The following is a 22,936-nucleotide window of genomic DNA, read 5'->3' on the forward strand; positions in this document are numbered from 1 at the left end:
CAAATATTTATTCCAACAAGAAAACATTGCATAATATATTTTGCCCATTTTTTGGTGGGAAGAATGCATGTAAATATGTATGTTAAAAAAACAACTAGAGGATATAAAATAAAATATTACTGTGGTTTAAAAAAGTTAATTTGAAAATCCTTGTAGACATCTCAATACTTTCCCCCATCCTATATAGCAAGAACTTCTGTCCTGGTTAGTATTATGGTTCCTGATGAGGGCAAGATCTTGCATTCTTGAAGTTTCATTCTTGAGTTAGAAGAGCTTATCTCAGATCCATAGGAGACCAAGAACAGTGGCTACCATGATCACTAGCCAAGTTGCAGTCCAAGCTACTCCAGAGGATGGGGCTGAAAGAACAAGAAAACACAAAAAATTTGGTGTCTTGATTAATGTGTTGAGAAGGGTCAAGGGTACTGGACATTGGCATGGGAGCTTATAGAGCAGGGGAATTATTTCCTCCCGCAATCCAGACCCGTTGTGCCTGGGACATCCTTTTCCCAGATTGAGCAAAGCTCAAACTCCCATATGTAAAGTATAAAGAGTACAGAAATCCCTTAAATATCACTGGCTTAGCTGAGTCCTGTACTTGAAAGTTACCTTGGCACATCTGTGGACCTGGGAAAGAATCACTCTCCTACACTGGGCAGCAATTAAGTAGGGCAGAGCTTCAGGTGCAGTTGATAATATGATGCTATGCACTAACTTTAGGGAAGGAAGTATTAGTTCCCTTCCCTGTTTCTCTACACTACTAACCATCAGTACCAAATAGGAGGAAAAAAGGGGTAGGAAAAAAAAAGAAAGGGAAATAAAGAGACACAGAAGGGGAAGGCAGGGGAGGGGAGGAGAGGATACTGATAAATTAGGGAAGAAGAATTAGGGATAATTTTCTAGGATAATTTGGATAGCTAAAAAGTGACAAGATGGGCTTAACCCTTCAAAAAATAGATGTATTATTGCTTTCATCTTCTCTGTGAATGAGCAGCCACCTTCATTCAATAAAGGACAGGGATTGTTTCTCTTCCTTTTTCTGGACCTCAGGATATGGTGGTGATAAAAAGGTGGTGTTAGAACCACCCAGCCAACTGGAGGTCTTATGGTCAGACACCAAAGTGTCATACTGGGTCTATGGTGGCAGAAAAGTAGGGCATATCAGGAAAGACTAGAAGAGACATGACCAGTTAGTTGGGAATAATACTGAACATACAGTTTCCATAGCTCATGTGTGGGAGCAGAGGTAAAGAAATCAGCACAGATGGGCAGAGTAGACTGGGTCCAAGAAGACCATGAAAGAGCTATGTCTCCAGGGGCCATGATCCCTGATGATTGGATATGACAGGGATCTCAGGTAAATGTTGGCACCACAGGTATGAGTTATTCTGGAGGGATTTGTACACCAGGGCTTGGGGATATGATTTCAGGTGTGTGGAGAGTACAGGGCCTGAAATGCTGAAGATGGTAATCCAAATTTATTAAGTGGTTCCCAAATCCCTAGTGTCTCTAGAATTAAAAGGATTGGGCCTAAGTTAACTACCATTCATTGAGGACTTGTTAGATACTGTGCTAGGTAGTTATCTGTATTGCCTCGTTTAATCCTTATAACAGTATGAGATAAGAACTATTATTTTGTCTTATTTAAGAAGGACATGACTTCATACAGAGTGAAGTAAGTCAGAAAGAGAAAAACAAATAGCCTAGGCTAATGCATATATATGGAATCCAGAAAAATGGTACTGATGAACCTACTGGCAGGGCAGGAATAGACACGCAGACGTAGAGAAAGGACTTGAGGACACAGTGGGAGAAGGGGAGGCTGGGATGAAGTGAGATAGTAGCACTGACAGATATACACTACCAAATGTAAAATAGATAGCTAGTGGGAAGATGACGCATAGCACAGGGAGATCAGCTCTGTGCTTTGTGACCACCTAGAGGGGTGGGATAGGGAGGGTGGGAGGGAAACTCAAGAAGGAGGGGATATGGGAATATATGTATACATACAGTGATTCACTTTGTTGTACAGCAGAAACTAATACAACATCGTAAAGCAATTATACTCCAATAAATATGTAAAAAAAAAAAAAAAAGAAGGACATGACTTGGAGAAGCTAAGTAACTTGTTTAGCTAGTAAGTGACAGTCCCAGGATTAATCCCAGGTGTAACTGACTCCAAAACCTATGCTCATAGCTACCCCACTATGGGACCTGTGTAGGCTTGAGAGAGAACGAGGAGTGATGATCTAATGAGAGGATCCTCCCAGGAGACAGAGAAATCTGAAACATGAAACCCAGAGTTTGCTTTTCCAACTTCATCAAGGAGCATACACCTGGGGAAGAGCAGAAAGTCTCTATCTTAGGATCAGGCTCTCCTGTTCACCACTTATTCTCGCTCATGCTTGTCCCTTGGCCTTTTTCTCCTTCACTGCCTACCAGAAATGCCTCTGTGTTGCTGTGCAACAGTGTCTGGACTGTTCCCCTACTTGCTCTTTTTCTCCCTGCTCACCCTGAAATCTCAGATTATCCTGCAAGGACACTGGCCTCAGATTCCAGGACCATGCACTGTTAGAGCACAGCAAGAGAAGGGGAAATCAGAGCCCCTGTGCCAACTGCCCTTTGCAGATGAGGACACTGAGCTCCACAAAGCCGAGGTGAGCTGCTGAGAGGCAGTGAACCCTCTCAGCAAGGCAGTGAAACCTTAGAGAACCCAAGTCTTCCATGCTTCACAGACACATTTGAGATTCTCCACTAATTTCTGTGCCAGGAGGCTGAATAAGATCTCCACACTTTTCTTCCTTCAAGAGAAAACTAGTTACCCTGTGCCCACCTTAGCTCCCCTGGCAGTATCTCTTACCCAGTACACAGGGTGAAGTGAAGTTGACTGTGTCATTTTGGCTGCTCACAGGATTGCTGACTTGGCAGGTATAAGACCTGGAGTAGTTTTGTGGTACATGGGTCACTTCAAGCACACTGCTCTGGAACTCTGTTGGAAGGGACTGTGCATACCAGGTGTAGTTTACAGGCTGGTCCTGGATCACACAGGACAAGGTCAGGTAACACTTGTTCACTTCCTGTGTCTTCTTGACTCTTATGACAGGCTTTGGTACAGGGTCTAAAAATGAATACATTAAGATGAGACAATGGGTTTATGCATTTATGAAGCATTTATGCTGGGAGGGTTTAACCAACAAAGTACAAAGGGAGCCCCAGAGGGCTGCAGGAGTAGTCATGGAGAAGAGGCCCCTGCAGAGGGAGCCAGTGAGCAGCTTTGACCTCTGGAGGCTTCAGACTGAAAGAGTTACTCCTTGGAGTGAAGCTAAGCTGGATCCAGAAGGGGAAGCCATGCGCCCAGAAACAAAAATGGGGTTATGACCATCTTTGGGCCAGAAAGAAGAGCAGAGGTTTAGCATAGAGATCAGCGGGGTTGGACTTGATATCCCAACTGTCTGAGCTACTCAGGGCCCCTTTTCTAGCAATGGTCCACACTTGGCACCTTGGCCTATCAGTCCTTCAAGAGTTCTTGGGCTCAGATTCAGCAAGAGTCCTGGGGTAAGAGGTACCACCCTATACCTTTCCTGGATGCTGGCAGAACTCCAGAGAAGAACCTCATGGAATTCACAGGCAAAGTCAGTAGTGATGAACAGCACTGCATCAGTTAACTTTGGTATCTCAGTGCCAGCCACAGAGCAGGTATTCTATAAGTATCTGATGAAAGGGATAGGTGGATGGATGGATGGATGGATGGATGGATGGATGGATGGATGAATCAGTTATGCGATACAAAAGACAAAACACTTGCTTTACAGTGAGACCAGCCTGTGTCCTGGACTTGGCCCTGGTAGAGTGACATTAGGCAAGATAATTAACCCCTTGAACTTCCTTCTTGCATGTAAGATGACTCTGCTTCACAGCACAATGTTAGTAAGATACAATGCCATCGTCCATGAGGAAGTGCTTTTGCAGGGTGTAAGCGTTACATGCATGTTCGAGGTCACAGCATTATCACTGCTGTCATCCTGCAGCCAGATTGGTTGAGAGGTAATCCCATCATCTGCTCCTTCCTTGATTAGGACTGCTTTACCTGAAATCCTCTGGGGTCTTTTCCTTCTGGTCAAAGGTAAAACACTTACAGAATCAATACAGCTCAGATGTCATAGGATTAAAATGTGGCAGAGAATTGACCTAATCAGTGCTGGCCTCTGGGCTGTATGTCTGTGAGGGGCAATGGACACTCTGCCATCTGACCTCCTGAGCTCTAGATCCATCTCCTCCGTGAAACCCTATCAGACTGCTGGACTTCTCCTGCATACTTTACATGAGCAATCTTCACACTGTCTTTCATCATTTCCTGTGGTGTGGCCTCAAGTCTTGCATACCTTCCTCATTTCCCATGGTGAGCAGCAAAGCCCTGAGCACATTGTGGACAGAGACAGCTAGGGCAGACTGGCTCCAAGATGCCCCCTTTGAGTTGTCAGAAATTCCTGGGCTGGACTGAAGGATGATTCTTCTGCTAATCGCATCCTCAGTGTCTTATCCCTAGGCAAGTGCACTAAAGCCAAGCCAGCTTGTGGATTTTAAGATATTCAGAAATGTTGCAAGCTGGTTGTGAAACCGTTAGCATTTTGGAGGTGGCTGTGGTGGGAGTATTTACCACAGAATTTGGTAAATGATATAAATTTGGGATTTTTAAAAAAACCACTGTGAGGGCCTTTGACTCTTTCCTGTTCCCAGTACATCTTGAATGTTCAGGCCATATGACATGGAGGAAGTGAGTGAGAAGGGTATTTTAGCCTCTTAGACCGTTCTTCCTCCCCTTCAGCCCTTCTTCACTCTTCTAAACTCCTTGCATTGCTTTAAATAGTCTTATTTTTCTTTTTTTAAAGAAATTCTTTTTTGCTAAAGGTACTTCAAATTGGTCTCCATCACTTGCCATCAACAGAATCTTACCTAATGGGGCAGAGATGGCAAGATCTTTCTCCAAGTTCACACAGCTAGTAAGTTACTGACCAGGGTTTTAAACCCAGGTCTGTCTGACTCCAAGTATAATGTTCTAGCCCTTACTTCACATATACTGGTTAGGCTGGCGCTAGGAGTGGAAGTTTTTGTCCCACTCATTCAGAAAGGTAAAACCACTCTTGAACAGCTCTTGTCCAATCCTTTATCTCTTCTATCTTTTTCCTTATGTTTGATGAAGTCTTTGTTCAGTTATGTTATTAAGAAGAGCTCAGAACTGATTTGGGTTGATCACAGGAGAGCATGAAGAGAATAGGGAGGAAACCATCCTCACTGTTTTCTTTATCTTCAAATCTTAGACTCCTTAATGTTAGAAGAGGTTTTAAATGTCCCAGAGTAATCTACTTCGAGTCTGGCTGGCCCAGCCTCACTTCCAAGTGGAACTGGCTCCAGGAGAAATGAATTAAGCCTATCCTGAGGTTTTTCTCTCCCCCTCCCAGGGAGAGAGTCCCCTCCCAGTGGTCTGTCCAGGGCCCTGGAGTGGGGACTTGCCCTTTGGTTCCCCTAACTCACCAAGCACCATCAGTGAGATCTTCCATTCGTCCTCGTCCCCAGTGTCCTTCAGCACCATCAGGAGGTAAGTGCTGCTGTCCTCCTTCTGTACATTATGGATGTGCAGTGTGCCACTTTGAAGATCAAGCTTGACCCTGTCCTTAAATTTAGTATTGAAGTATTTAGGCTGACCAGATTCCCATTCTACAATCTTCTGTTCAGTAGTATAAAACCAGGTGAGTGATTTGCAGTTACTTGGCAAACTGGAGATTAGCAGACTCACGTTGCTGCCGGAGATGGCATATTTTGAATAATCTGCCAATGAGAATCAGAGTGAGTGAGACACATTTTAGAGAAAGCAGAGCTGCCCAGTGGCCCAGGCTTTGGCCTGGGCTGGTGGAACAAAGAAGAAGGAAGAGCCCTTTGCTTGGGAGCAGTGAGTATGATCTTTATCAGAGGGCCTGACCCCTGATCAGGAACTCAATGAAAGTCAGAGTTTGAGAAGTGGGCATGAGGACAGGAGGTGTGCTTATAATCTGTCTAATTCTGCCCTAGACGATAAAGGAAAAGGACACTGAGCCAGCCCTGGCTCTCTCTCTTACTCTCATAACAGGACATTTTCAAAGAAAATGATGACGAGTCACGTCTCCTCTCTGTGCTTGTGTTCCTTGTGGTTCAATTTAGTTCTCCAGCAGGAGGTAAGAAGTAAAGGAGAAACACGGTTAGAAATGAAAGGGAACCAGAGTTAGTCAGTGGTAAAGTATTATAGGAGAGTGAAAGCATTTTGTTAATAAAAATGTTGTGCTATTTTTCTGGCTTTTGTGATTTTTGTATTTGTCAGCCTTTAAAAAAACTTGTGATACACTGGGCTTTCTTTTCTCATTCTAACTACATTCATTTGTGTTCCTATTTGTATTTACAGTTCTGTTCTCTTTCTCATGAGGGCACCCCAAATTGTATAAGCCTCAGTTCTAAAAAACCTGGTTTCTTGAATGCAAGGAGAAAGAAAAGGTGATAGCCAGAAGACATAAGATGAAGGGAGGTCTGCTAACTCTCTCTGTGGAGGGAGGAAAACTAAGTGTAAATGTATAGACTGAGAAAGAGCAGTAGAAAAAAGCTAATGGTAGAGGAAAGAAGAAATATGATCTATATTGCTCTTACCTCATATACTGTCACACAAAACTTCATATTGTTTAACATCGTATCTATACCTATTTACTTTCCACATGTCTATCATTTCCCAAAACATTCTTTTCAATAAAGATTCAAAATGCCTGTGTCCCCAGGTCTTTCAAGTTCCTAGTCACTAATCCTTCCAACCATCCATCTATCCATTCAACAACCAGTTATGGAGCATTTAATCTATGCCTGGTGCGTTCACAGACACACACAGGCATTTATTTCCACAGTGTTTCTGATTGATCTATTCCATACTTTATAATCTCTGACAGCCTAGGTCAGTGTTTTTCAACATTGGCATTATTGACTTTTTGGACCAGAGAATTCCTTGTTGTGAAGGGCTGTCCTTGTGCATTGTAGGATATTTAGCAGGCTCCCTGGTCTCTGCCCACTAGATGCCAGTAGCATCATTCCAGTTGTGACCATCAAAAATATCTCCAGACAATGCCAAATGCCCCCTGGGAGGAAAAATCTTCCTGCCTTCATTCTGGTTGAGAACTGCTGGCCTGGGTCATCCTTGATAGACTCTCCAACAAGTCTCAGACATATGCTTAGGGAGATAGCACAACCCACAATTAACTACTTTATTTCTCAGTAAGAAGTCACAGCCAACCACCAAGATGGCTTTTTTTGAATCATTACACATAACTGGTGAAGGAAGGAGTAAGGAAAGCTACAATATCCTGTGCATATCTATATCTTAGAACTCAGATCATATTAAAGTGATCCATTTAATGTCTATTACTTGCCTTTATCACCAGACCACATGCTTCTTAAGGACAAAAAATGAGTCTTATGAGTTTAACTCATTTTCCATTGTAGTATGATGGTTAAAATCATGGGCTCTGGGGACTTCCCTGGTGGTGCAGTGGTTAGGAATCCGCCTGCCAATGCAGGGGACACGGGTTCGAGTCCTGGTCCAGGAAGATCCCACATGCCGCAGGGCAAATAAGCCAGTGCACGACAACTACTGAGCCTGTGCTCTAGAGCCCACGAGCCACAACTACTGAGCCTGTGTGCCACAACTACTGAAGCCCACGTGCCTAGAGCCTGTGCTCCACAGCAAGAGAAGCCACTGGAATGAGAAGCCTGTACACTGCAACAAAGAGTAGCCCCAGCTCGCCACAACTAGAGAAAGCCTGCGTGCAGCAAAAAAGACCCAATACAGCCAAAACTAAATAAATAAATAAAAGAGAAAAAAAAAGATCATGGGTTCTGGAATTAGACTATTCAAATCCTGGCCCACTTATTAGCTGTATAACCTTGAGCATTTTACCTAACATCTCTGCCTTTGTTTTAGTATTTATCTTACAGAGTTTGTGAAGGGGAAGTTCATGTGTCAAGTTTACTGAGTTAAAGGACGCCCAGATAGCTGGTAAAACACTATTTCTGGATCATCTATAAGGGTTTTTCTGGAAGAGATTAGCATTTGAGTCAGTAGACTGAGTAAGAAGATCACCCTCACCAATGTGTGTGAGCATCATCCAATCTACTGAGGGCCAGAATAGGAGAAAAAGGCAGAAAAAAAGGCAAATTTGCTTTCTACCTTGAGCTGGGATATCCATCTTCTATTACCTTTGGACATCAGTGCTCCTGGTCCTTGGACCTTAGGACTTGGACTAGGAATTAGACCATTGGCTCCCCTGAAGCCTCTTTGTGGAAGGATGAATGAAGATGAGTCCACTGCGAATGAAGAACACAGAGCATATAGACTCAAATCATGAGTCTATATATTCTCAGGCCTGTGGATTTGTACTGGAACTACACCTGTAGCTTTCCTGGCCTCCATCTTGCAGATGGCAGATAATGGGACTTCTCCAAAGAAGTACATAATATGGGTTATGTTTCCATAACTGCATGGGCCTCATAATAAATCTCTTTCTATATATTTATATATATCCTATTGGTTCTTTTTCTCTAAAGAACCCTGACCCAGAGTTACACAAATAAATGCTTAGAATACAATTAAATTAATACAAATAATCAATACACATAAAGTACATAGACTAATACTTGGAAGATTAGTAAGTATTCAATAAATGTCATGTATTGTTTTATTATTATTACCTACGTTAATTTTGTATCCATAACATCTAGTACTATGCATTAAGTACTGAGATGTTTAACAACTGCCTGTTGAACTTACTTTATTGTACCAAAACAGTGGTAAAATAAGGACTAGACTAATGATATATTTTTTAGGAATGACTGCCTATATGTGAATCTGGAAGAGTGAAGAATGTTGAAGTAGGGGCCAAAAATCCAAAAACCTGTAGCAGCTCCTGAAGAAGCTTTCACTTGTAGGGTAGGTCTAAAAGTAAAAGACATCAGCATGCACAAAAGAAAAACAAAACCAGGTCTTTGGCTAGGACATGTGATGATAAGAAAGAGGTCCCAGCACCATGGTAAGACCAGAGAACTTATCTGAAGCTTCCTTGGGGAAGGAGGAATGAAGATGAACCCAATGAGGAATGAAGAATACAGAGCATATAGACTCAAGTCATGATCCAGGCCCAGTTATAATACATACCATTTCTCCTTGTGAGAATGTAGTCTGCTTTATAACAATGAGATCTTGTTTGTCCAGGGTATCCCCAACATGCTCAAAAGAACTTCAAACTAAAGTGTGATGGGGAGAGAGAAACTATAACAGACACATAATCACTAAGACTGTGAGCTTCTCAAAGGCAAAGACCATGTCTTACTCAATTTTGAATCCCCACAAAACTTGGCTCACATTTGTTGTTTAGTATAGAATGAAAGAATGAATGAATGAATGACAGGGACAAAAAAGCATACATAAGTGTTCCCAGTCGTCTCCTCATGACCTCCTACTAGTCACATTTTTCTTATTTTTACTCCCATTTAGCTTTTTTTTTTTTTTTTTTTTGCTTACTTCTTAAGATTGATTTGGACTGAAAAGGCAGAGAGGAAAGGAGAAGATAAACCTCCTGAGGGGCCACTCAGGTTGGTTTAGGAAATAGAGGTGCTATAGTATTAAGGCTCAAAAGAGTGAGAATCTCTGGGCAGCAGATGAATGGGATGGTTTGAGAAGACTGAAGAGGACAGGAGAGGTTATGATAGGAAGTATCACTATAGCTTATAAATTGGATTCCCTTTAACATCCTTTGAGAGACTTCAAGTAGAAATTTGAGTTACTATTTAATTACTTATGACCAATGAACTGTGTTTCTTAAGTATCATAATGTGCCCAAACTGGGCCAGTGCAGCCCTGTCTTATGGTTGGGTCCTGAATAAATGAATAAAAGATGACTATTATGACATAGACAGCAGAGGAGCAATGGAGAAGCCGCCCAGAAACTCTCAAAAGAAACAACATAAAAGAGTGTTGAGGAGACAGGAGAAGATGGTGGAAGAGTAGGACGCGGAGATCACCTTCCTCCCCGCAGATACATCAGAAATACATCTACTCGTAGAACTGCTCCTATAGAACACCTACTGAACGCTGGCAGAAGACCTCAGACCTCCCAAAAGGCAAGAAACTCCCCACGTACCTGGGTAGGGCAAAAGAAAAAACAGAGACAAAAGAATAGGGACGGGATCTGCACCAGTGGAAGGGAGCCATGAAGGAGGAAAGGTTTCCACACACTAGGAAGCCCCTTCGCAGGGAGACTGCGGGTGGCGGAGGGAGGAAGCTTCGGAGCCGCGGAGGAGAGCGCAGCAACAGGGGTGCGGAGGGCAAAGCAGAGAGATTCCCGCACAGAGGATCGGTCCCGACCGGCACTCACCAGCCCGTCCGGGCGGGGCTGGGAGCTGAGGCTCGAGCTTCGGTCAGAGCGCAGGGAGAGGACTGGGGTTGGCGGAGTGAACACAGCCTGAAGGGGTTAGTGCACCACGGCTAGCCGGGAGGGAGTCAGAGAAAAGTCTGGAGCTGCCGAAGAGACAAGAGACTTTTTCTTGCCTCTTTCTTTCCTGGTGCGTGAGGAGACGGGATTAAGAGCGCTGCGTAAAGGAGCACCAGAGACGGGCGCGAGCCGCGGCTAACAGCGCGGACCCCAGAGACGGGCATGAGATGCTAAGGCTGCAGCTGCCGCCACCAAGAAGCCTCTGTGCGAGCACAGGTCACTATCCCCACCTCTCCTCCCCAGAGCCTGTGCAGCCCGCCACCGCCAGGGTCCCGCGATCCAGGGACAACTTCCCCGGAAGGACGCACGGCACCTCAAGCTGGTGCAACGTCACGCTGGCCTCTGCTGCTGCAGGCTCGCCCTGCATCTGTACCCCTCCCTTCCCCCGGCCTGAGTAAATCAGAGCCCCGGAATCAGCGGCTCCTAAATTTAACCCCGTCCTGTCTGAGCGAAGAACAGACGCCCTCAGGCGACCTACACACAGAGGCAGGGCCAAATCCTAAGCTAAACCCCGGGAACTGTGTGAACAAAGAAGAGAAAGGGAAATTTCTCCCAGCAGCCTCAGAAGCAGCAGATTAAAGCTCCACAATCAACTTGATGTACCCTGCGTCTGTGGAATACCTAAAGAGACAACGAATCATCCCAAATTGAGGAGGTGGACTTTGGGAGCAAGATACATTATTTTTTTCCCCTTTTCCTCTTTTTATGAGTGCGTATGTGTATGCTTCTGTGTGAGATTTTGTCTGTATAGCTTTGCTTTCACCATTTCTCCTAGGGTTCTGTCTGTCCGTTTTTTGTTTGTTTGTTTTCTTGTGTTTTTTTACTTTTAATTTTTTTTCTTAATAATAATTTTATTTTTTATTTTAATAACTTTATTTTATTTTATTTTAGCCTCTTTCTTTCTTTCTATTTTTTCTCCCTTTTATTCTGAGCCGTGTGGAGGAGAGTCTCTTGGTGCTCCAGCCAGGTGTCAGGGCTGTGTCACTGAGGTGGGAGAGCCAACGTCTGGACACTGGTCCACAAGAGACCTCCCAGCTCCACGTAATATCAAACGGCGAAAATCTCCCAGAGATCTCCATCTCCACACCAACACCCAGCTCCACTCAACGACCAGCAAGCTACAGTGCTGGACACCGTATGCCAAACAACTAGCAAGACAGGAACACAGCCCCATCCATTAGCAGAGAGGCTGCCTAAAATCATAATAAGACCACAGACACCCCAAAACACACCACCAGACGTGGACCTGCCCACCAGAAAGACAGATCCAGCCTCATCCACCAGAACACAGGCACTAGTCCCCTCCACCAGGAAACCTACACAGCCCACTAAACCAACGTTAGCCACTGGGGACAGACATCAAAAACAACGGGAACTACGAACCTGCAGCCTGCAAAAAGGAGACCCCAAACACAGTAAGATAAGCAAAATGAGAAGACAGAAAAACACACAGCAGATGAAGGAGCAAGATAAAAACCCACCAGACCTAACAAATGAGGAGAAAATAGGCAGTCTACCTGAAAAAGAATTCAGAATAATGATACTACAGACGATCCAAAATCTTGGAAATAGAATAGAGAAAATGCAAAAACATTTAACAAGGAACTCGAAGAACTACAGAGGAAGCAAACAATGATGAACAACACAATAAATGAAATTAAAAATACTCTAGAAGGGATCAATAGCAGAATAACTGAGGCAGAAGAACAGATAAGTGACCTGGAAGATAAAATAGTGGAAATAACTACTGCAGAGCAAAATAAAGAAAAAGAATGAAAAGAACAGAGGACAGTCTCAGAGACATCTGGGACAACATTAAATGCACCAACATTCGAATTATAGGGGTCACAGAAAAAGAAGAGCAAAAGAAAGGGACTGAGAAAATATTTGAAGAGATTATAGTAGAAAACGTCCCTAATATGGGAAAGGAAATAGTTAATCAAGTCCAGGAAGCACAGAGAGTCCCATACAGGATAAATCCAAGGAGAAACACACCAAGGCACATATTAATCAAACTATCAAAAATTAAATACAAAGAAAGCATATTAAAAGCAGCAAGGGGAAAACAACAAATAACACACAAGGAAATCCCCATAAGGTTAACAGCTGATCTTTTAGCAGAAACTCTGTAAGCAAGAAGGGACTGGCAGGACATATTTAAAGTGATGAAGGAGAAAAAACAACAACTACGATTACTCTACACAGCAAGGACCTCATTCAGATTTCATGGAGAAATTAAAAGCTTTACAGACAAGCAAAAGCCGAGAGAGTTCAGCACCACCAAACCAGCTTTACAACAAATGTTAAAGGAACTTCTCTAGGCAAGAAACACAAGAGAAGAAAACGACCTACAATAACAAACCCAAAACAATTAAGAAAATGGGAATAGGAACATACATATCAATAATTACCTTAAATGTAAATGGATTAAATGCTTCCACCAAAAGACACAGACTGGCTGAATGGATACAAAAACAAGACCTGTATATATGCTCTCTAAAAGAGGCCCACTTCAGACCTAGGGACACATACAGATTGAAAGTGAGGGGATGGATAAAGATATTATATGCAAAAGGAAATCAGAAGAAAGCTAGAGTAGCAATTCTCATATCAGACAAAATAGACTTTAAAATAAAGACTATTACAAGATATAAAGAAGGACACTACATAATGATCAAGGGATCAATCCAAGAAGAATATATAACAATTGTAAATATTTATGCACCCAACATAGGAGCACCTCAATACATAAGGCAAATACTAACAGCCATAAAAGGGGAAATTGAGAGTAACACAATCATAATAGGGGACGTTAACACCCCACTTTCACCAATGGACAGATCAACCAAAAGGAAAATAAGTAAGGAAACACAAGCTTTAAATGATATATTAAATAAGATGGACTTAATTGATATTTATAGGACATTCCATCCAAAAACAACAGAATACACATTTTTCTCAAGTGCTCATGGAACATTCTCCAGGATAGATCATATCTTGGGTCACAAATCAAGCCTTGGTAAATTGAGGAAAATTGAAATTGTATCAAGTATCTTTTCCAACCACAACACTATGAGACAAATATCAATTACAGGAAAAGATCTGTAAAAAATACTAACATATGGATGCTAAACAATACACTACTTAATAACGCAGTGATCACTGAAGGAATCAGAGAGGAAATAAAAGAAATACCTAGAAACAAATGGCAATGAAGACACGACGACCCAAAACCTATGGGATGCAGCAAAAGCAGTTTTAAGAGGGAATTTTATAACAACACAATCCTACCTTATGAAACAGGAAACATCTCAAATAAACAACCTAACCTTGCACCTAAAGCCATTAGAGAAAGAAGAACAAAGCCCCCAAAAGTTAGCAGAAGGAAAGAAATCATAAAGATCAGATCAGAAATAAATGAAAAAGAAATGAAGGAAACGATAGCAAAGATCAATAAAACTAAAAGCAGGTTCTTTGAGAAGATAAACAAAATTGATAAACCATTAGCCAGACTCATCAAGAAAAAAAGGGAGAAAACTCAAATCAATAGAAATAGAATGAAAAAGGAGAAGTAACAACTGACACTGCAGAAATACAAAGGATCATGAGAGATTACTACAAGCAACTCTATGCCAATAAAATGGACAACCTGGAAGAAATGGACAAATTCTTAGAAATGCACAACCTGCCAAGACTCAATCAGGAAGAAATAGAAAATATGAACAGACCAATCACAAGCACTGAAATTGAAACTGTGATTAAAAATCTTCCAACAAACAAAAGCCCCAGACCAGATGGCTTCACAGGCGAATTCTATCAAACATTTAGAGAAGAGCTAACACCTATCCTTCTCAAACTCTTCCAAAATATAGCAGAGGGAGGAACACTCCCAAACTCATTCAACAAGGCCAACATCACCCTGATACCAAAACCAGACAAAAAAGTCACAAAGAAAGAAAACTATAGGCCAATATCACTGATGAATATAGATGCAAAAATCCTCAACAAAATACTAGCAAACAGAATCCAACAGCACATTAAATGGATCATACACCATGATCAAGTGGGATTTATTCCAGGAATGCAAGGATTCTTCAAGATAGGCAAATCAATCAACATGATACACCATATTAACAAATTGAAGGAGAAAAGCCATATGATCATCTCAATAGATGCAGAGAAAGCTTTCGATAAAATTCAACACCCATTCATGTTAATAACCCTACAGAAAGTAGGCATAGAGGGAACTTTCCTCAAAATAATAAAGGATATATATAAGAAACCCACAGCCAGCATCGTCCTCAATGGTGAAAAACTGAAACCATTCCCACTAAGATCATGAACAAGACTAGGTTGCCCACTCTCACCACTCTTTTTCAACATTATTTTGGAAGTTTTAGCCACAGCAATCAGAGAAGAAAAAGAAATAAAAGGAATCCAAATTGGAAAAGAAGAAGTAAAGCTGTCACTGATTGCAGATGACATGATCCTATACATAGAGAATCCTAAAGAGGCCACCAGAAAACTATGAGAGCTAATCAATGAATTTGGAAAAGTAGCAGTATACAAAATAAATGCACAGAAATCTCTGGCATTCTTACACACTAGTGATGAAAAATCTGGAAGTTCAATTAAAAAAACACTCCCATTTACCATTGCAACAAAAAGAATAAAATATCTAGGAATAAGCCTACCTAAGGAGACAAAAGACCTGTATGCAGAAATTTATAAAGACACTGATGAAAGGAATTCAAGATGATACAAATAGATGGAGACATATACCATATTCTTGGATTGGAAGAATTGACATTGTGAAAATGACTCTACTACCCAAAGAAATCTACAGATTCAATGCAATCTCTATCAAACTACCACTGGCAATTTTCACAGAACTAGAACAAAATATTTCACAATTTGTATGGAAACACAAAAGACCCCAGATAGCCAAAGCAATCCTGAAAACGAAAAATGGAGCTGGAGCAATCAGGCCCCCTGACTTCAGACTATACTACAAAGGTACAGTAATCAAGAGAGTATGATACTGGCACAAAAACAGAAATGTAGATCAATAGAACAGGATAGAAAAGCCAGAGATAAACCCACGCACATATGGTCACCTTATCTTTGATAAAGGAGGTAAGAATATACAGTGGAGAAAAGACAGCCTCTTCAGTAAGTGGTGCTGGGAAAACTGGACAGTTACATGAAAAGTATGAAATTAGAGGACTCCCTAACACCATACACAAAAATAAACTCAAAATGGATTAAAGACCTAAATGTAATGCCAGAAACTATCGAACTTTTAGAGGAAAACATAGGCAGAACACTCTATGACATAAATCACAGCAAGATCCTTTTTGACCCACCTCCTAGAGAAATGGAAATAAAAACAAAAATAAACAAATGGGACCTAATGAGACTTCAAAGCTTTTGCACAGCAAAGGACACCATAAACAAGACCAAAAGACAACCCTCAGAATGGGAGAAAATATTTGCAAATGAAGCAACTGACAAGGGATTAATCTCCAATATTTATAAGCAGCTCATGCAGCTCAATAACAAAAAAACAAACAACCCAATCCAAAAATGGACAGAAGACCTAAATAGACATTTCTCCAAAGAAGATACACAAACTGCCAACAAACACATGAAAGAATGCTCAACATCATTAATCATTAGAGAAATGGAAATCAAAACTACAAGGAGATATCATCTCACACCGGTCAGAATGGCCATCATCAAAAACTCTAGAAACAGTAAATGGTGGAGAGGGTGTGGAGAAAAGGGAACACTCTTGCACTGTTTGTGGGAATGTGAATTGGTACAGCCACTATGGAGAACAGTATGGAGGTTTCTTAAAAAACTACAAATAAAACTACCATACGACCCAGCAATCCCACTACTTGCCATATACCCTGAGAAAACCATAATTCAAAAACAGTCATGTATAGGGCTTCCCTGGTGCGCAGTGGTTGAGAGTCCCCCTGCCGATGCAGGGGACACGGGTTCATGCCCCGGTCGGGGAAGATCCCACATGCCACGGAGCAGCTGGGCCCGTGAGCCATGGCCGCCGAGCCTGCGCATCCGGAGCCTGTGCTCCGCAACGGGAGAGGCCACAACAGTGAGAGGCCCGCGTACCGAAAAAAATAAATAAATAAAGTCACGTACCAAAATGTTCATTGCAGCTCTATTTACAATAGCCAGGACATGGAAGCAACCTAAGTGTCCATCAACAGATGATGAATGGATAAAGAAGATGTGGCACATATATACAGTGGAATATTACTCAGCCATAAAAAGAAATGAAATTGAGTTATTTGTAGCGAGGTGGATGGACCTAGAGTCTGTCATACTGAGTGAAGTAAGTCAGAAAGAGAAAAACAAATACCTTATGCTAACACATATATATGGAATCTAAGAAAAAAAAAAAGGTCATGAAGAACCAGGGGTAAGACGGGAATAAAGACACAGACCTACTAGAGAATGGACTTGAGGATATGGGGAGGGGGTAGGGTAAGCTGTGACAAAGTGAGAGAGTGGCATGGACATATATACACTACCAAACGTAAAATAGATAGCTAGTGGGAAGCAGCTACATAGCACAGGGAGATCAGCTAGGTGGTTTGTGACCACCTACAGGGGTGGGATAGGGAGGGTGGGAGGGAGGGAGATGCAAGAGGGAAGAGATAGGGGAACATATGTATATGTATAACTGATTCAATTTGTTAAAAAGCAGAAACTAACGTACCATTGTAAAGCAATTATACTCCGATAAAAAAAAATTTTTTTAAAGTGTGTTGAGTAGAGCATTCATGGTTTCAGTATCAACAAATCAATAAAAAGCAGCTAAGGGAAACCTTGAAATATAAACCCAGTAGCCTCTCATGGGCTGAGACTCATGCTTGAGAATAGCAAAGGAAAAGTGAGTTTGGGGAAAAGAATCTGAAAAAGAATGAATGTATGTTTATGTATAAATGAATCACTTTGCTGTACACCTGAAACTAACACAATATTGTAAATCAAATACACTCCAATATAAAATAAAAATTAATTTAATAAAAGAAAAGTGAGTTTTGCTATGAAATATCTAATGAAAGGGTGGGTTTAAAAAGCAACATGAACCTAAAGATAGAAACAGTACAAAGAATGCTTGATTTACCATAAAAAAAGGAAAAAAAAATATTCTAGTCTTCTGGAAGGATTCTTTAATCCAATCACAATTTGAAGAAAGATGCATTAATATTACTAATATAGATTGTAAAATTTAATGCACAGCCATTGTAGTACAATTTGGGATATCAAGGTTATGGTTTAGTCTGTTGCAGAGGATTGTCTAATAAATTCAGATAGATAGATTCACTTATATTTTTCTTATATATAATATATTTATGTACTTTTTCAATTTTTAAAGTAAATTGAAAAAAAGCTTGATTTGCCTTCCTAACAATTCCATGTTTTAGAAGTAGAAAACTACTTAAAGAAAAGTACTATTCTGATTTAATTCTATCAAGAAGAAGTAGTTGGTTATGTGTGTGGATGCTTAGGATAAATTAACTGTGTTTACCTGTAGTTTATAACAGAAAATGAAGCAGATCTTTCCTGTGCTTACCCATGTTTCTTGTCTGTAGAGAAGCAAAACTAAAACAGGGGGGGAAATTCAGATCAAAGGAAGTTGTAATTTCATACAAAAAGTGTCTATCCAGGAAGGAGAAAGAGGTCCTAAAGGAGAAATTCTGATTATTCTAAAAACAAGTCATGTGATTTCTAGTAAAACTTTGAAGAACTGAAAGAGGTGAGTTTTAAAGATATTAATATAGAGTTACCTGGAGCTCTCTAATGAGATCAACTATTTAACAAACCTGTACAAACCTTTCAAGGAATTAATTTGTCAATAGATATCAAGACTCCAGATGTGTGTCATGGTGGACAAGATGAACAGAGAGAGTGCCATTTCCGGAGATGGGAAGTCTAATGAGTTTAATTGGCCAGATTGCAATGAGTAAATTGAAGGTGAGGAAGTCCCAGTGTTGTGGTGGCTTGTTATGCAGCAGTAGATAGCTGGAACAAAGATGGGGAGTTAGATTTTGGAAATGTGTTTGGAGAGTCTGGAGAAGTTTAAAAAGCAGTTAGAAATTCAGGTCTGTGTCTCAGGAGAGAGTTCTGGGCTTTGGAGTTTCCTTATGTTCTTATCAGTTCTTATCTACCTCAAATTGTATGTGGTCACAAATCACAGAGCAATTTCACATTCTTTATTTCTTTTGACCTTAACAATAACCCCTTGAAAAAATGGTGAGCATATCCATAACAGAGTGGAGAAAATTGAGGCTCAGGAAGCTTTCACAATTTATAGAAAGTCCCATGGCATGGAACTCAGAACATAGGTCTTCTGATTCCCAGTTCAAGCTGTTTCCACCACACTCTGTTTCCACCACTTGTACTGAAGGGAGACAGGGAAGATGCCTACTAGTGATGAGGGGGCCCTGAGGTCAGAGAGCTGAGAAACTCAAGTCTGAGGAGGGATTAAGGAGAAGATTTAAAACTACTTCTTAAATTTCTTCACAAGAGCATCCCTTACTGGGGAGGAGAGAATTACTATACCCCTAGGAAGATCTGGACAGATAACCTGAAAGGAAGTTCTTTGATGTCATTCATTCATAGGATTAACAATTATTTATTGATCCCATGCCATGTTCTAGGCACTGTGCCAGGTTCAGCACTGGACAAGGTCCCTGTCCTCACGGGGCTCAAGGAAACAGACAATCAAGCAGTTCACCAACCATAACTTGGAGACTGAGGTTTCCAGGAGGAAGTCACATGAAAATGGAATGCTAAGGGAGGAGCTGGAGAGAAGAGAGTGAAGGAAATTTTAAGCAGAAGGAAAGGCATTTATATAGACCTAGAGGTAAGAGAGACAGGACCTCCTTCAAGGCAAGAGCAAAGTTAAATTTAGATGAAATGTGGTTATGTGGTGAGGGAGTCATAAATTGAGGATAAAAGGACCATCTGTAGGCATAATCTAGACATAAAAATATTTAGACACATTGACCTAAGTCTAGAAAAGTCCCGAAATATTCCAGTTCTCTTGGGGTCTCTATCTTTCCCAACAATTGGATGAATACTTCATGCCAGCCCCCACTCCCAAGGTCATATCAGTGTCCTATGAGTAGACTCAGTCCCATGGAGCCCACACAGCCATGAGTACCCTGAAGACATCATGTCTCTAGGCTTACACGGCCTAAGGGAGCAGAATTTGCCACCCTAATATATGTTTCTTTGGTATATTGATTGTTTTAAGCTGGTTATTTTCTAAGGAAAGGGAAAATGTGGTAAACATTCTGAAAACCATGTAGGAGTTACCCTTTTGTAAGAAACATTTATATTTGTAAGGGAAATTTTCATTTGTAAGGGTGTCTCCCTCTCTGTACCGGAAGAGGGCAGAGAGGGAGATCAAATCTCTAGAAATTCTTATCAACGGAGCTGACCAAGTCACTAGAAACTCTTATCAACGGAGAAGGCGCTAACTTATGCCTGCCTAACAACCTTACCCTTGTTTACTGTGCTTTTCCTGATAACCTCCCAGAACTGTCACCCTCAACATCCTCTTTTTTTTTCTTTTACAACTTTATTGGAGTATAATTGCTTCACAATGGTGTATTAGTTTCTGCTTTATAACAAAGTGAATCAGTTATACATATACATCTGTTCCCATATCCCTTCCCTCTTGTGTCTCCCTCCCTCCCACCCTCCCTATCCCACTCCTCCAGGCAGTCACAAAGCACCGAGCTGATATCCCTGTGCTATATGGCTGCTTCCCACATCCTCTTTTGTCTTTAGCTGAGGATGGTATTTAAGGTGAGGGCTTCAGCCATTATGGCAAGTTACGCAGGTTTTCTGGGTTTCTCCCATGTACACAATATTAAACTCTGATTTTTTCTTGTTAATATGTCTCATGTCAATTTAATTCTTAGACCAGCCAGAAGAAACTAGAAAGGTAGAGGAAAATTTCTTCCTCTCCTAAACCAGTCATAAACCAGATCCAATGTATTACCACCCTGAGAGGCCTTGCATGAGTGGCCAACAGGGTTTCCTTTAAGCATTGCTATCTCATCTCCCTAAAAGTTACATACTGTCATAATTCTATGACGTTATATTTGCTTCCCATACGAACATTCACTTTTACTCATTTTTTCCCATAGTGGTGAGCATTAAAGCCCCTTAAATGAAAAAGATCTGAGTATTTATTAGGGGGAATAGTGAGAAAGACAATAGCTTAGCTCTCAATTCTCAGACAGGTACTGGAGGGCTGGGGAGCTGTAATAGGGAAAGGAAAGTTAGCACACGAGGGGACCAGAACAAGCCCATGGCAGAAGAATGTACCTGAACTCTTAATCAGATGTTTGGGGGTTCCTCTTATACTGAGTCCTCTGTTCAGACTCTCACTCAGAGACCCTAGACAAGTTTCCTTTCCCACAGTTTTGATCTCTCTCTGGGACAATGACAACATCATTTACCTTTGCTCACGACACAACTCCTTGCATAAACAAAGGTCTCAAAGAATGCCTCAAGGAGCACAACACACCTGAGCATAAAATGTGGCGGCTATCAGAGCAGCTTCCTGTTATTCACAATGCAATTAGACTTTACAGAGGACAAGTCACAGCACTAAATATGAAGGGCCTACTTCCCCATCTCACCAAGGTCCTAATTTTCTCACGTCCCCTTAGGGAAAGAGATGGAGTCTGATTCTCCAGGCTAAGGATGGCTCCCCAACTCACCACAGCCCTGCTACTAGGATGAAAATACCTGCTGCCTGGAGCCCCTACTCCACTTCCAGGTGGAACCACACCCCATATTCCCTTTTCCGTCTGACAGGGCTTTCAGTGCACAATTAGAGGCAGACAATTTGTGGAAAGTACCTTGTATGATGGTTGCCAGGAACAAATGAGGCAGCAGTAGAAGTTCCAGAGACAGAGACAGTTCCCACCTTCTGGAGCACATGTTACTCTCCAGAACTTCCCAGGAACTCTGGAGACAGGCCAGAACCAAGCTAGAAAGGGACCGAGGGCTCTCTTGGATTACTGTTTTAGGGTTAGAGAAAAAAAAGCACTGAGCTCTTCTCTCTATTCAGCAACTCGTGGGTGGGGCCTGGGCACCAGAAACAGGAAGCCCCATTTTTTTTTTTAATGCAAGCACAACGGAAATGAACCATTTTGTTTGAATGTGTGTTAGTTTTGTTTTCTAGTGAGAGGATCCATAGCTTCTACTGGTTTTCAGAGGCGACAGTGCTCAGAAAAGATTAAAGACCCCTGATAGAGAGTATCTGCTTTTGGTTTCCCAGTTAGGAATCACCCTGATTAATCCAGAGGCTAAAATTTGCAGGTACCCACCCAAGGGGATTTCTGGCCTGAGCCAACTTTAAATCATGTGAGGAGTAGATCTTGTGTGGGTAGGCTGAGAGCACAAAGTGTGGGAAACCAGATCTACACAGTTTGAATACTGGTCTCTCACCCCCAGGCTCTTGTATTTCAGGCCCATCCCTCTTGTACCTAAATGAATTATTTGCCCATCCAGGACAATTTGGAGACCCATAAGGTAGCCACAGTCCCTGATACAGCATATTAGTAGCTATTTCCAAATTGGGGACATTTCTGATTCTCAACATGGAGATGACAAATAAAAACACTGCTTTCCTCAATCTCTGAACTCTTGTCTTGGAAGTAGTTACCTTCCCCAAAGGATCAGCATGGGGAAATGGAGTCGGCTAAATACTGGAAATTGTATGACACTTGATCATATTGGAACCCTGTAAGGTGAGAAGGACAGGTATTACTACCTGCATTTCCAAACTGAAACTCAGGGTCAGACTTGCCTGAGGTCATGCTTCAGCTCCAGTCAACCCCAGTTTTCACTCAGATCTTCCCCCAACGTGGACAACAGTAAATACTTGGACTAGAAGATAAGATGAGCCAGGAGTAGAATGAGCAAGGTTGAAGTGGAGTTAACTAAGGAAAACTTTAAATTGAACCATGAAAAAGAAGCTGAGGAGGAGTAGGTGGAGTCAAATGACAGAACAGGGCAAGGGATGGAAGTCAAGGGCATGGGATTTGCTGAGACTGACTCTTCTGAGGATTTTTCAAAAGGGCTGTTGCCCAGTGGGGTTTTTTTTTTTTTTTTTTTTTTTTTTGGTTTTTGGTTTTTCTCTTGATCTTTCTTTTATTTTAATTTTTGAATTTTATATTACTTATTTTTTATACAGCAGGTTCTAATTAGTTATCCATTATATACATATTAGTGTATACCTGTCAATCCCAATCTCCCAATTCATTACATGACCACCACCACCACCCCACCGCTTTCCCCCCTTGGTGTCCATACGTTTG

At 41.5% G+C, this 22,936-nt stretch overlaps 1 protein-coding gene across 1 annotated transcript; it reads right to left on the reverse strand.

The window, feature by feature from the left end:
* Positions 1–279: 279 nt before the first annotated feature.
* On the reverse strand, positions 280–21,554 carry CD48 (CD48 molecule; the record flags this gene model as incomplete). The annotated part of the gene is made up of 4 exons (XM_079698272.1): positions 280–359; positions 2,861–3,118; positions 5,533–5,826; positions 21,473–21,554. The coding sequence occupies 4 exons, from the start codon at positions 21,552–21,554 to the stop codon at positions 280–282; spliced, it is 714 nt and encodes a 237-aa protein (XP_079554398.1).
* Between the last annotated feature and the right edge of the window lie 1,382 nt (positions 21,555–22,936).

Source organism: Hyperoodon ampullatus, assembly GCF_949752795.1.
Source record: "Hyperoodon ampullatus genome assembly, chromosome: 2".
NCBI lineage: Eukaryota > Metazoa > Chordata > Mammalia > Artiodactyla > Ziphiidae > Hyperoodon > Hyperoodon ampullatus.